Raw genomic sequence first — 14,043 nt, forward strand, 5'->3', positions numbered from 1 at the left:
TCCCCCCCCGTGTTCTACTTTGATACCCTCTCTCTTCCTCCACAGACTCAGATTTTATTTCATCAGCTTGGCATCAACACAAATCAATGGTCAAAATCGACGACCTCAATTTCCACATTGTCACAGACTGTTACCATCTACTGCCACAAATGATGTCCAAATATTTTATACCTGACTGTATACCTAGACTTCCACTGGCCTTTACCTCTAAGGCTCTACTTCCTCACTCCTAAAAATCTTTTTTTCCTATGGTTTCTTTGTATGTAGCTCTATATTTTAAGATTATACTGTAAACTCTTTTCTTTCTTTTCTTTTCTTTTCTTTTCTTTTCTTTTCTTTTCTTTTGGTTTTTCAAGACAGGGTTTCTTTGTGTAGCCCTGGCTTTCCTGAAACTCACTCTGTAGACCACACTGGCCTAGAACTCAAGAGATCCGTCTGCCTCTGCCTTGCAAGTGCTGGGATTAAAGGTGTGCGCCACCATGGCCTGGCTCTACACTGTAAACTGTAAATTCTTGTTTCAGGATTTGTTAAGTTGCTCATCTGGCATGGTTTAAAATCTATGTAATTTATAACAAAGCCTGTTTCCATGTAAAGTTTTGTTTGTCTGTCAGGGACCATCCTTGACAAAAAATTCCTCTTGCCAGGTTAGAAGTGTGGGGATTTAGAAAATTTAAGTAAAGAATATGAAGATGCAAAAGAAAATAATAAAACGAAGAAACATATAGGATAGTATCGGGAGGGAATTCCAGTGAGTACTGAAATTCACCCGTGTTTAATTTCCAACTGCTTAAAATACCCGACCCCAAAAGGTAAGAGTAAAACAAAAAACTACATTAATATGATACACGGAAATGAACAGACCAATTGAAGGTTGCCGGCCACATTCACAGTTAAACATTCTATTGCTAGAACAAAACAAGTCACACTCACTCTCTAGACTAAAACACTCTGTAGGCAAACCACTCCCTGGGTGGGATCCAAAGTTATCTACTTAAGGGAACCAACTAGAACTTAGTTGGATCCTTAGACTTTGGTTTGAGGTATGAACATCTCTATTCCTGGAATACAAGTCCTGGCTATTAGCCACATCTGTTGACAATAACCTTGAGAGCAAAACTCTCTTCTCTACACCTAGGTAAGGACCTTTGTTTGAGGTAGAAACACAATAACCTTGAAGGACTAGAGGTAAGTTCCAACTCTCTGACCTTTGGTCAGCGTGGACACAGGCTCACATTTTCAGGCCTCCACATTTGTTAGAAAAGTTCTGTTTTGTATGTATGAATAAATCCGTGCCTGCATGTTTTCTTGTGGACAAGGCAGCTGCACAGGCCACTCGGGGATCCGCAGTTTATTTTTACCATAACAGCTGCTGCATGTTTGTTTCTGCCTGAGTTTACTATGTTTCCTAATAAGTTGAGATATCGCATTTTCTCAAGTTGTTTTATGCATTTTGTTGTTGTTTTGAGACAGGGTCTCTTTAACAGAGCCTGTCCTGGAACTCACTCTGTAGACCAGGCTGGCCTCAAACTCAGAGATCCACGTGCCTCTGCCTCCCGAGTGCTGAGATTAAAGGCACAGGCCACTTGAGTACAGTCAGTACTTTCTGCATTCTGTATAATCAATCTTGTTATTTAGTTTTTGAGACAGGGTCTTCCCCTGTAGTCTAGGCTTGTCTGAAACTCTCTCAGCCTTCTATGTTAGGACTACAGGCATGAACTACCCTACCCATTTTGTATGCCATTACAACTGAAAATTAGTACTTTTATTCAATACAGCTATCAGTAGAGGCTAAAACTACCTGGTACAAAGTAGCCATTATATACTGAATATATAAATGCACAGCTTCCAAGAGCTTTATTCATGCTTTTCTTTTTCCTTCTAGAACACAGTCACAGTACACAGCATGGTGCATGGCTTTTACAGTGATTTTATAATAGACATTAAGTAGGCACAGACCCGATCTCAAATGACTCACTGCAGGCAGAAAGCTTGACTAGTAGGCTACTAATTCCAGCAAGTTTTCGAGACCACAGCCCAGGGCTGTCACACAACTAGTTTATTCATCTGGTGTATATTCCACCATAGCTTTAATTATAACCAAATTACTTATTTTTTATCTTCATTTGAATGTACGTCTTTTGACTAGAATAACTTTCTCAACTGCTTGAATACCCCCCCCCCCGCACAAAGCTTTCTAAGTCTTTATTTTTCTAAATTAAAACATAGAAGCTGGTATGGTGTCACATGCCTTTAATCCTAGCACTGGGAAGGCAGCAGTAGGATCTCTGAGTTTGAGGCCAACCTGATCTACAGAGGAAGTGAGTTCCAGGATAGCCAGGGCTACACAGAGAAATCCTGTCCAAAAAACAAACAAATAAAAAAACCCAAACCAAACCAAACCAACCAATCAACCAAAACCAGAAGAACCGAGCAATAATTAAGGCTCAGTAATCTGAAAGTCAGAACATATAAGAAGGATGTTGTGGCCATGGCACAGATGGCACAGGAAGATACGGGAGGAAGATCAGTCACATTCGGAAGATTCAATCCCTATCTCTACCCCAGTATGACATCATAATGCAGCTCTGACATATGCTTGTCCCTCTGTTGCCACATAATCAGAACCCTCAAGTCCTTCAGCAGTGGCCCCCAGCACTAACATTACCTTCAATGTAAAAATGTGCCTATTTGCGGTCATTTCTACCACCAGCTGCAGCAACAAAGCTTGAGCTGCAAGGAAAACACAGTGCTTACTATCAAGGGTGATTGTGTCTAATACTCTGTCAAACCATGGTAGACTATTATGAAGTTCTAGGAGTGCAGAGATATGCGTCACCGGAGGACATTAAAAGAGCTTACCGTAAAGTGGCACTTAAATGGCATCCTGATAAAAATCCAGAAAATAAAGAAGAAGCAGAGCGAAAATTCAAAGAAGTCGCTGAGGCATATGAAGTATTATCAAATGGTGAAAAACGGAACATTTATGACAAATATGGCAAAGAAGGATTAAATGGCAGAGGTGGAAGTCATCTTGATGACGAATGTGAGTATGGCTTCACATTCCGTAAGGCAGATGATGTCTTCAAAGAAATTTTTGGTGAAAGGGACCCATTTTCATTTCACTTCTTTGAAGACTCACTTGAGGACCTTTTGAGCAGTTCGAGAAGCTCTAGTGGAAGCAGAAGCAGAGGCACCGAATCCCTTTTCTCCTGTTCATATGACCACCCAGTGTTTGCCAAGCTTTCTTCTTATGAGACAGGATATACGCCTTATGTTTCACTGGGGCACGAGGGCCTTACTTCATTCTCTTCCTTGGCATTTGATGACACTGGGATGGGCAATTACATACCCATTACACCTTCAGGCAGAATTGTTAATGGAAGGAACATCATCAATATAAAGAAAACCTTTGAGAACCATCAAGAAAGAGAAGCTGAAGATGATGATGAGTTGAAATCCTTTCTTCTAAATAGTGTGGCAGATGAAGAGGGCTTTGCAGAAAAACGACACTGGAGAAGACAGTCGCTTAACAACTATTCACCAAATTCCTACAGCCCCCCAAACATGTCTCAATATACCATTGTGGACAACAATGAACAAGGTACACCTTGGGTCACCAGCAAGAAGGAGCCTTCCATTTTCTCAGCAGGAGTCAAGGAAGGTGGTAGAAGAAAGAAGAAGAAACACAAAGAGGGGCAGAAGAAGAAGTCAAACAAAAGGAATCACTAATTGCCTCTTCAGACACATTATGATCATGTAACATTTAAACGCCACTCTTTTGTGTGTTTTGGTTAATCACAAAGTTTCATAGATATTTGTTAATACTATGTAAGAGTAGGTGGGGCCTTTTGGTTTTGTTTCCTAGGCTGGCCTGGAACTTGCTACAGAGACAAGGATAGCCTCAAACTCACAGAGATCTGCCTATCTTTGCCTCTTAATTGCTGAGATTGAAGGTGTACACTACCATGCCTGGCTTAAAATTTTTTTTACAGGATTGTGGACATTTGGTCAGTAGTTGTGTGAATAAGTTATATCAGAAAAGGATGAATTTGTGGGAACAGTTATTTTAAAACTATGGAAAACTACAAAGATTTTTAATGTTTTACTTTTGAGCTTTTTGAGCATAGAATTTTTTCCCCAAGATTTTATGGCCTATTTAATTCCTTTAATACCATCACAAATTCCTGGTAAATGTACATTAGGAGATAAAAGTCTACTAAGCATTATAGGTTCAGATTCCAGCAGTATTTTCTTTTAAGTTTGAAGTAATCAGTCACATCTGCACAGATGTTCACAGCAGCTCTGCTCACAGGAGCCAAGAGGTAAGAGCAACCCAAATGCTAATTAAGGACCTAAGATATTAACAAAAATTAATAAGTAGTCACACTTATGAGCATATGCATGCCTATAAGCATGTACACACACACACACACACACACACACACACACACACACACACACACACACACACAGAGTCTCCTGAGATAGTCCCTTCCTCTGTGGCTTGTTTGCTGAGGGCAGTTTTAATTGAAAAAAAAAAAAAAAAAACTTGTAATTTGCTACAACACAGATGAGTTTTTGAAATATTAAAATCTTTTTTTAAAAATATTTATTTATTTTGTATACAACAACATTCCTTCCATGTATGCTTGCATGCCAGAAGAGGGCACCAGATCTCATTATAGGTGGCTGTGACCCACCATGTGGTTGCTGGGAATTGAACTCAGGACCTCTGGAAGAGCAGTCAGTGCTCTTAACCTCTGAGCCATCTCTCCAGCCCCGAAATATTAAAATCTTAAGACCCTAAGTGAAATGAGCCAGTCACCCATAAACAAATACTAAAAGGTAAATGTTACACAGTATCTAAAGCAGTCTAATTGAGATAGAAAGTGGGGAAGAAGCTGTTTTGTGGGTACAGAACTTTAGATCTGCAAAATAAAAACATCCTGGAACCTCACTTCTCAACAATGTGAATATACTAATATCAATGAACTGCACATTAAAAATGTCTAACATGGTAAAGTAAATTTAGTGTGTATTATACCACAAGGATTACCCACAATTCCTTGGACTAAACCTAACCTGGCTGTATCATGAGCTGCAGGTCACCAGTCACTCTCTCCAGATAAGAAACGTTTTAGTTTTATTGTGTCTGTATGTAGGATTTACAAATGCATTACTGAAAAATACCTACAGCTAATTCATTTGAAGATCATGTTAGGAGAAAAATGGTGAATTACAAATGCATTAGGTACCAAACAAATGGTTTAAGCTGAATATTTTATTTAAATGTGTTTCTTTTAAAATAAATTAACTTGGGGCTAAAGAGATGACTGAGCGGTTAAAACCACTGGACGCTCTTAAAGAGGACCTGGCTTCAACTCCCAGCACCTGCATGGCAGCTCACACCCGTCTATAACTCCAGCTCCAGGAGTTCTGACACCTTCACACAGATAAAATAATATGCACATAAAATAAAAAAAATAACTTTTACTTTAACCTTGTCATGTAATGCTTTCATCTTCATGATACTGCTTCTCAACATTTTATCCATCCTTTCAGCCACTGAACACTGAGCATTACTGTCTGAGGGCCTACTACCTGTTGAGTGAGCAGAGTAAGGTATGTGAGGGACACACAGCACTAAGCAAACAAAAGCCAGAGTCTACAAACTGGAGACATATCTAAGTAAAACAGGATTTGCTAGTTTTTTTTAGTTGCTTGATTAAAGAGATGGAGCCAAGAAATTTTGAAGTATAGAATTCTATTTTTTCCATGTGGCTATTTGATGAAACAATTCCAGACATTGGACTAGCGAGGTGTAACATTCCTGCTGTAGGCTGAATGGGAGGAGTTTGAGGAGCACTAAGACCAGTGCTGCAGGTTAAGAATAGCAAATGGACGAAGCCAAAGCCCTGAAAGAAAGCAGATTCTTCAGGAGCTGCTTGGTTCATAAGCATGTTAACTATTGCATGGGAGGAACTAAGCCACAGGAGGCTTTGAGGAGAGGAATCAGATATTCAAATTGGACTCCTTTGCAGTTGCCAAAAGACTCAAGCAAGTGTAGAAAAAGAGAAATTAAAATATTGTCACAGTTTGGTCCAAGGTGGTGGCAATGGGGTCTGTGTGACTTAAAAGTGATAGCATTAGGATATACTAAAAAGGTAGAGCGAACAGGATATGCTGACAGGGTATGACAGAAGCTGAGACTTGGAACACTGTCTTAAGTGAGACAGCAGCGCAGGGCTCAGTTTAGGCGATGCTACACAAGGATGCTAGACTTTATTAAGCATGAAAACAATTTGCTGCATCACTTGTGCTGACACAATCTGTCATTAGCTTCTTCCTTTATTACATTATTGGCCATATATGTATCCTTTTTGCTTTTGTATTTTAGAAATGTAATTATTGTTAATTCTGGGCATTATCAAGCTTCTAGTCCCAAATTCTTATAAATTACAGTATTAAAGGGTGCAAACAAATCATCCAGCAACACTGAAACCTATCACCTTTGTTCAAACACTAAATTGAAAGCCAGAAACAACTTTCTGTCTTTCTCCTTTCTCTCTCTCTTTTCTTTCTTTCTTTCTTTCTTTCTTTCTTTCTTTCTTTCTTTCTTTCTTTCTTTCTTTCTCCTTCCTTCCTATCTACCTAATCTGTTTTTCAAGGCAGGTTTGTCTGTCTGTCTGTCTGTCTACCTATCTGCTTTTCAAGACAGGTTTCTCTGGTTGTCCTAGAACTCAATCTGTAGACCAGGTATCTATCTATCTATCTATCTATCTATCTATCTATCTATCTATCTATCTATCTACCTACCTACCTACCTACCTACCTACCTACCTACTTGCTTTTCAAGACAGGTTTCTCTGGTTGTCCTAGAACTCGATCTGTAGACCAGGCTGGCCTCAGCCTTGAATCAAGAGATCACCTGCCTTTGCCTCCAAAGTGCTGGGATTTAAAAAAAAAAAAAAAAAAGGTGTGTGCCACCACCGTCAGGTATAACTATTTTTAAATAATTCCCAAAGCAAATGTAAACTTTTGCTTAGTATTGTCTGATTCTCAGTGGGGAGGAAAGGTAATTTATCCTTTAGGAGAAACTGGAGACAATTAGTATCCAAAGTTATTTTCAGAAAATCATAAAAGCTTAGACTATTTTAAATGCTATTAACAGAAAATGTGTCACTTAGTAAAATTAACCTTTCTCCATGCAGGAGTAAGGTTGGAAATAAAAAAATCCATTTCCAGAATCAAACATCTCAAAAACAGCAAGATTGTAATGATATGTCCTCCAATTCACCTCTCCTTTCTTTGAGCTGGATTTCATGTAGCTCAGGCTGGCCTTGAACTTGCTATGAAGCCAAGGATGAACATGAACTTCTGATCCTCCTGCCTCTATCTCCCAAATGCTAAAATTACAGGAATGTACTACCACATCTGGCCATTTATCCACTTTTAGCTAAAAATTTAGATTTAATTATCTTTCTCAATGCTTAAATTAAAAAAAAATAGCTGACTGGAGGTAGTGGAGCACGCATTTAATCCCATCACTTGGGAGGCAGAGGCAAGTGGATCTGTGAGTTTGAGGCCAGCCAGGTCTACAAAAAGAGCTCCAGGACAGGCTCCAAAGCTACACAGAGAAAACCTGTCTTGAAAAACAAACAAAAATGGTGTAGGAGGTCCTTCTGTATTTGTGTTGCTTTCATTGGTTATTAAACTGCCTTGGCCTAGTTGATAGGGCGGAACTCAGGTAGGCAGGGAAGACAGAACAGAATTCTGGGAAGAAGGGCAGATTGGCAGGCACCATGGTTCTCCTGCCCAACGCTGGTTAGACTCATGCTGGTAAGCCACAGTCAAGTGGCGATACACACTAATGGAAATGGGTTAAACTAATATGTGAGAGTTAGCCAATAAGAGGCTAGAGATAATGGGCCAGGCAGTGCTTAAATGAATACAGTTTCTGTGTGATTATTTCGGGTGTAAGCTAGCCAGGCGGCTGAGACCAAAAGCAGGCCCTCTCTCCTCACAACAGAGTGGTGCCCAACGTGGTAAACTGACTCCACGTAAAATCTGAGCTTCAAAAACAATACAGAGTTTAACACAGCTTCTTGCTGTTTGCTAGTGGCTTGCTGCAGCTGCTTTAAGAGAGATTTTCCTCATTCAGCTGTAGCAAAAAACAAAAAACAAAACAAAACAAAAAACAATAAAAAATGCCTTGCCATTTTAGAACAAGGCTTCCTGGGCCCTGTCAATGGTGCAAACTCCGATTATGGAGCACTTGTGGGCTCGGATGTTTGTGTGCCCACTCCAGATTGGGAACAAAGTACCTGAGACCATGCCTGTGGCTTGATGCTCCTCCCTGCCTGGGCAGAATGTTAGCCAATAAGAGGCTAGAGATAATGGGCCAGGCAGTGTTTAAATGAATACAATTTCTGTGTGATTATTTTGGGTGTAAGCTAGCCGGGCAGGACGGAACAAGGAGCCCCACTCCCTTCAACTCAAAAAGTTGGGTAGTAGTAGCATCTGCCTTTAATCCCAGCACTTGGGAGGCAGAGGCAGTCTGATCTCTGTGACTTTGAGGCCAGCCTGGTCCACAAAGCGAGTTCCAGGACAGCCAGGACTATCTTACAGAGAAGCCCTGTCTCAGGGGGAAAAAAAATTCCCCTACTCTCCAGGCTGGTCTTGAACTCAGATTCACTTACTCCTGCTTTCCCAGTACTGGGAAGTGTGCACCACAATACCCAGCCCTCTCATTGTTTCTTGATAGAATCTATAAGGTCTTCACTGAGCCAAAGTCCAGCTTTTTCTATTATGTCCAGGAATTCTAGTCCAAGTCTTACTACAAGATAAACAGATTTTGTCAATCACTGCTAAATACATCATCTTTCTTTTAGAATTTAAGATTAACTGGGAGTGTACAGATTGCAGCTTATGCATTAGACCAAATAGTCATTTTGATATAAATACTTTAAAATGTTATAAATACCTTGAAAATACTTCAAAACATTACCATCCATATAAAATGAAAACACTTCTGGGTTCTAGGGCCATGCATGTGAGGACAGGCCCTCAGGCAGAAGTGCCTAATGGTCCCGGGGCGCATGACCCACGTGCATGTGTGGTTGTATCACACATAGATGACTCAGCTAAGACCTTGGGTGCATGCGAGAGCCCCATCATCTGCATATGACGTAGTCAAGTCAACCTGTGCGCATGTGTTAGACAGCTTTTAAATGCTGGACATGCCATCTCTCCTCTTCTCTCTCAACTAAGAGGACTTTAAATCAGTAATATTTGCAGGGCTGGTGTGTGTGTGTGTGTGTGTATAACTCAGTGGTAGAGTCAGCTCCAGGTTCAATCCCCATCACCCACAACCAACCAACCAAAAAAACCAAAACACCTACTCTCACTTCAGATATCCATACCCTTCTCAGGAGAGAAAGTTTCTTTCTTTCTTTTTTTCTTTCTTTCTTTCTTTCTTTCTTTCTTTCTTTCTTTCTTTCTTTCTTTTCCTTCCTTCCTTCCTTCCTTCCTTCCTTTTTTTTCCCCCGGGGGAGGACAGGGTCTCAATTATGTAGCTCTGGCTGTCCTAGGCCTCACTATGTAGATCAGGTTAGCCTCAAATTCTGAGATCCACCTGCCTCTGCCTCCCTAGTGCTGGGATAAAAAGCATGCACACATCACCTGGGTTAGGAAGTTTCTTAAGGCAGTCAATAGTCTTTAATCTAGAGCAGTTCTCAGCATGCGGGTTGTGACCCCTTTGGGAGTTGAGCGACCTTTCACAGGGGTTGTATATCGGATCCTGCACATCAGATATTTACAATTCAGAACAGTAGCAAAATTATAGTTATGATGTAGCAATGAAAATAATTTTTTTTCAGCACATGAACTCTATTAAGGGTAGAAGCATTAGGAAGCTTAAGAGGCAATGATCTAGAGTCTTTCTAAAGAAAGGCAACCACAATGTAGTTGGGGAGGTAGGTTCTGGGAGGAGGGGTGAATGACTCAAACACATTGTATGGAAGTATTGACGAATTAATAAGAATATATTTTTAAAAAGAGTAAGCAACACCACAGACAGACCAAGTCCTACTCACAAGAAACTCAAACCCTAACTCCATGGATAGCCGTTGCTTACAATGCAAATGCATTCCTATCTTTCCTTTGTTCTGGTATCCCTTGGGTCAAGATTGTAATTTTTCAGCCATAAGGTCATCTGTTGCTTGTCTATCTCCCAATTCTAGACTGTGAGCAACAGGGGGGAACAGAGATGCATCGACATTAGCTACTGACTCAAAAGTAACTGAATGAAATTGCAATTTTTGGCTCACAAAATGAGAAGCGGCAAAAGGACTCTAACTAGCAGAATTAATACTCAAAAGTGGTAAAAAGACTAGACATAACCATGTAACAAACATCGGCCTCAATTGCGTTTCAGTTCCGCATTGGTAAACTGAAGATTCAATGCTACTCCTTCATTAAGCTAAAAAAAAAAAAAATTTTAGTGGGAATATAAGACGCTGAATTTACTTTCCTTAGAGGCAAACTAGAATAAATTTACAAGATTTTAATGTATTTTAGTTCAGTACCTAGTCTTAAGCTGGATCAAATCGGGGTTTACACGAAGCTTCAACAAAGTTAAAGATCAGACTCAAGAAGCTGTCTCTAGCCTGGTCACAGGCCTCTGTGATAATAACTGATCAATCGCACATTTATTTTCATTCCTCCCTTCAAAGGCACAACAAACTTTAAAGAACAAGCTCGGTGCAATGGACAATTTTTAAAATAGAAAGCTGATATAAAAAATTCAATTTCAGCAAGCCCAAGTCTCACACACAAATACCAAGACAAGTTTTGATGTCAAATACCCTATTTTCTGGTTAACATTCTGCACAACTCATCTGAAATATAATCCAATATTAGATACCCTTGGTAGGTGGATGACACATTTTTCAGTATAAAATTTTATGTTAGATTAATTGCTCATCACACTGTACACGGAAGGTCCGCGGTCTCTGCGCTGTTTGACTGTTCATAACACTTTTAGTCATGCCCCCCTTATCTCCAGTACTTTGTGAGCTGAACTGCACATGACATTTGTTCCTAAACGTGTTTCTTCTATCTTTCGAGCTAGCTTTCCTTTGAAACCTTTGAAAACCGGAAAGATTTTACGTCGCCCTAACAGAAACAAACGGTACTCGACATGCAATACTTCAGCCAAGTTTGATGATAAAAGATACAAATTCCGAATTCGAACATCTTTGAAGACAGTTCCTCGGGTTTTCCCTCTCTTCAGACATTTCAGCTTCCCAGAATATCAAACTAAAACCCACTTTCTCAGAGCAGCCGGTCAAAAGAAAAATCCGTAGGGACCCAGGAGCCGACCAGTCCAGAATCAGGCTCATCAACTTGTAGCTCTTTGGACTGTTTTAGGCTTCTCCAAGGAAAGACTTGGAGGGGACCCCGGCGGGAAAGACTCTAACCTGAGAGGCCGCGGAGCCTGGCTATTACGGGAACCAGCTTGGGGGTTGAGAGCAGGGAAGGCATGGCCTGCACGCACGCGTCAGGAAGAGAAAGTACGAACTGGGGGGGTTGGGGGAGGGGAATCCGCCAGCACAGCCGCGTCGCCAGGAAACCAGCCAACCGCCCGGCCCCTTCCGGCAGGCGCCGCTCGCGGGCTTTCTTCCCACGGCGGCGCGGAGCGGTGACGTCATCCGGCTGGTTTTTTTTTTTTTTTTTTTTTTTTTTTGGCGCGCCCGCCTCCTCCCACCCCCGTAGGGCGTCTCGTTCTGCTTAACGTTCACCTTCACAGAATATCCTGTTCCAAATGCCTCCCTGTCTCCCGCTTGACAGCACAGACGCAAGGGCCTTCATCTAACCCAGGAACTAGGTCAGAGTTAAAAATACGCGTAAGAGTGTCAGGGTCTAGAAGCAGGCAGTATCACGGACAGCTACACTTCTAGAAGCTTCGAGGCGGCGCACAAGTCCAGAGGTAGAGGGAGTGGGAATGAGCGAAGGCCCGGGGTCACGAGGCCGTTGGGGGGGCGGAGCCAGCGGCCGGTGAGGTTCTAGTCTGTTCTGCCTCGCGGCAGCCGCCCCCTTCCACTCGGTCACGTTGAGCCGCGCCTGGACCTCCACAGCTGCCCCTCGCCTCCCGCCTCCCGACCATGGATCCCCGCAAAGTGAGCGAGCTTCGGGCCTTCGTGAAGATGTGTAAGCAGGACCCGAGCGTCCTGCACACCGAGGAAATGCGTTTCCTGAGGGAGTGGGTGGAGAGGTGAGCCCTGGGCCCTGCGGACCGTTGGGGACGGGAAGAGTGGGGAGCTGGGCCCGAGCTAGCGTGGGGGAGGGTAGCGGGTCTAGGCCCCTTCGTGGTTCCCTCTCCAGTGGCTTTGAGAGGTTATCCGGGGATCAGAAGCTTCGGGTAGTTTCGGGGTGAAAAACCAGAGGTTAGAGCTGGGTTTCCCACAATGAAGTCTTCAGGAGGGTGTGTTTTGGGAGAAATAAATGTGGAGAATTACGGGGATTTGAGCACTGGAAATAATGCGCGAAACAAGACAAAGCATTTATAGAGGGGTTGTTTTTGAAACTGGAGTCTTGCTTAAGTTGCTTTGACCCATATATCATTTTAAGTACTCTCTTAATCTCTGATAAATTATCTGTAACGTACGGTACATAGATTTTAATTGCTTGGGATTGTGTTAGGAATCATTTATACCTACGGTAACTGTAAGCGCCGTCATTTCAGACCCTGTAGCAAAATGGTTTTGCAAAGCCCAGCGTGCTTGCAGGACTAAAGTGGAGAGTGTTTCGCCTGCGTACGAGTAATTCCGTGAACAGATCCTGTGCCAGCTGCTGGGAGACTGGATTGCTCGGATTTGGCTTTCCCTTTCGTTCTTTTGGCTCGTCGATAAAAGGTTTTTAGGACAGAATTAACAGAAAGCCTGAGGACCATTAGAATTTGGGCGGGGGGGGGGGGAGACAGTGCTGGCATGCTGTAATTCTCTGCAGCCGCCAGGGAGGAGGGGGGGGGATGAAGAGAAAGTTAAGTCATGCCTTCTGAATTAGGGCCCGCAGTGGAAGCTTACCAGCCGTTGTAGACATGGGGGAGGGGCTTCAGGAAAAATGAGAATTCAGTGCCAGGTCGAGCTTGTTAAGAACTTTAGTTAATATCCAGAGAAGAGATGGGGGAAAGGTGAAGTTCTATTTTTTAATTAGAATCTGGAAAAAAGTAGTCTTAGCTGTGGAGGTCTGAAAGCTTCTCTATGGAGAGAAGGACTTCGGGGCTTTTCTTTGTTAAGGTCAATTATTTTATTTCTTTTGCATATCTTAAGGTGAGTCAGCTTTTCTGAGGGGTTGTTTTCTGGGTTAACTCTTTTTTTTTTTTAAGATTTATTTATTATGTGTACAGTATTCTCAGTGCTCTCTGCCTGCAGGCCAGAAGAGGGCACCAGATCTCAATACAGATGGTTGTGAGCCACCATGTGGTTGTTGGGAATTGAACTCAGAACATTTGGAAGAGCAGGCGGTGCTCTTAACCACTGAGCCATCTCTCCAGCCCTCTGGGTTAACTTTTTAGGGGAGGACCCAATAAATAATATGTAATCTTTTTTCTTTTTAGAATTTATTTATTTGTTTGAGATAGGCTCCCACCATGTAGGTCTGCATACTGAGAACTTGTATAAACCAGACTGGCCTCAAATTCAGAGATCCACCTGTCTCTGCCAGGTATTGTGATTAAAGACATCTGCCAATACACGAGCAGTTTCATTTCTTTAGGTTATTTTATGTGTAGTGAATGTTTTGCAAGTATATGCATTCCCGAGACCCAGGGAGGGAAGAGGGCGCTGGATCTTTTGGATATAGAGTTATGGATGTCTGTACTCCACCCACTATTAGGGGTGTTGGGAATGCTTCCTGGGGTACTCTGTAAGAGCAGCAAATACTCTTAATCCCTGAATAATCTCCCCAGCGTTGGTATGTAGTGTTTTGGTTGGTTTAGAATGTACTGACTCTCCAGGGACAGGAGAAACTCAGATTCTTTTC

The 14,043-nt window shown here is 42.0% G+C and overlaps 3 protein-coding genes across 6 annotated transcripts in view; 2 read left to right on the forward strand and 1 right to left on the reverse strand.

Annotated features, from left to right (window-relative positions):
- Positions 1 to 11,583, reverse strand: part of Xpnpep3 (X-prolyl aminopeptidase 3) — a 59,155-nt gene extending 47,572 nt beyond the window's left edge. For both annotated transcript variants that reach the window (XM_038342866.1, XM_038342868.1), the window contains exon 1: positions 11,481 to 11,583. In XM_038342866.1, coding sequence (XP_038198794.1) covers positions 11,481 to 11,544 — 64 coding nt within the window. In that variant the 5' untranslated portion in view covers positions 11,545 to 11,583. The remainder of the gene's footprint in view (positions 1 to 11,480) is intronic.
- On the forward strand, positions 2,791 to 3,729 carry Dnajb7 (DnaJ heat shock protein family (Hsp40) member B7). 3 transcript variants are annotated; one of them, XM_038342870.1, is made up of 2 exons: positions 2,791 to 3,472; positions 3,650 to 3,729. In XM_038342870.1, the coding sequence occupies exons 1-2, from the start codon at positions 2,791 to 2,793 to the stop codon at positions 3,727 to 3,729; spliced, it is 762 nt and encodes a 253-aa protein (XP_038198798.1). The 3 variants fall into 3 exon arrangements, with proteins under 3 accessions (XP_038198798.1, XP_038198799.1, XP_038198797.1); XM_038342871.1 differs by having other exon boundaries at positions 2,791 to 3,130; positions 3,473 to 3,729; XM_038342869.1 differs by having other exon boundaries at positions 2,791 to 3,729.
- Positions 11,584 to 11,997: 414 nt separating the features above from the next.
- St13 (ST13 Hsp70 interacting protein) overlaps positions 11,998 to 14,043 on the forward strand; it is a 30,116-nt gene continuing 28,070 nt past the window's right edge. The window contains exon 1 of the mRNA XM_038342480.2: positions 11,998 to 12,274. Coding sequence (XP_038198408.1) covers positions 12,165 to 12,274 — 110 coding nt within the window. The 5' untranslated portion in view covers positions 11,998 to 12,164. The remainder of the gene's footprint in view (positions 12,275 to 14,043) is intronic.

This window comes from Arvicola amphibius, chromosome 9, assembly GCF_903992535.2.
Source record: "Arvicola amphibius chromosome 9, mArvAmp1.2, whole genome shotgun sequence".
NCBI lineage: Eukaryota > Metazoa > Chordata > Mammalia > Rodentia > Cricetidae > Arvicola > Arvicola amphibius.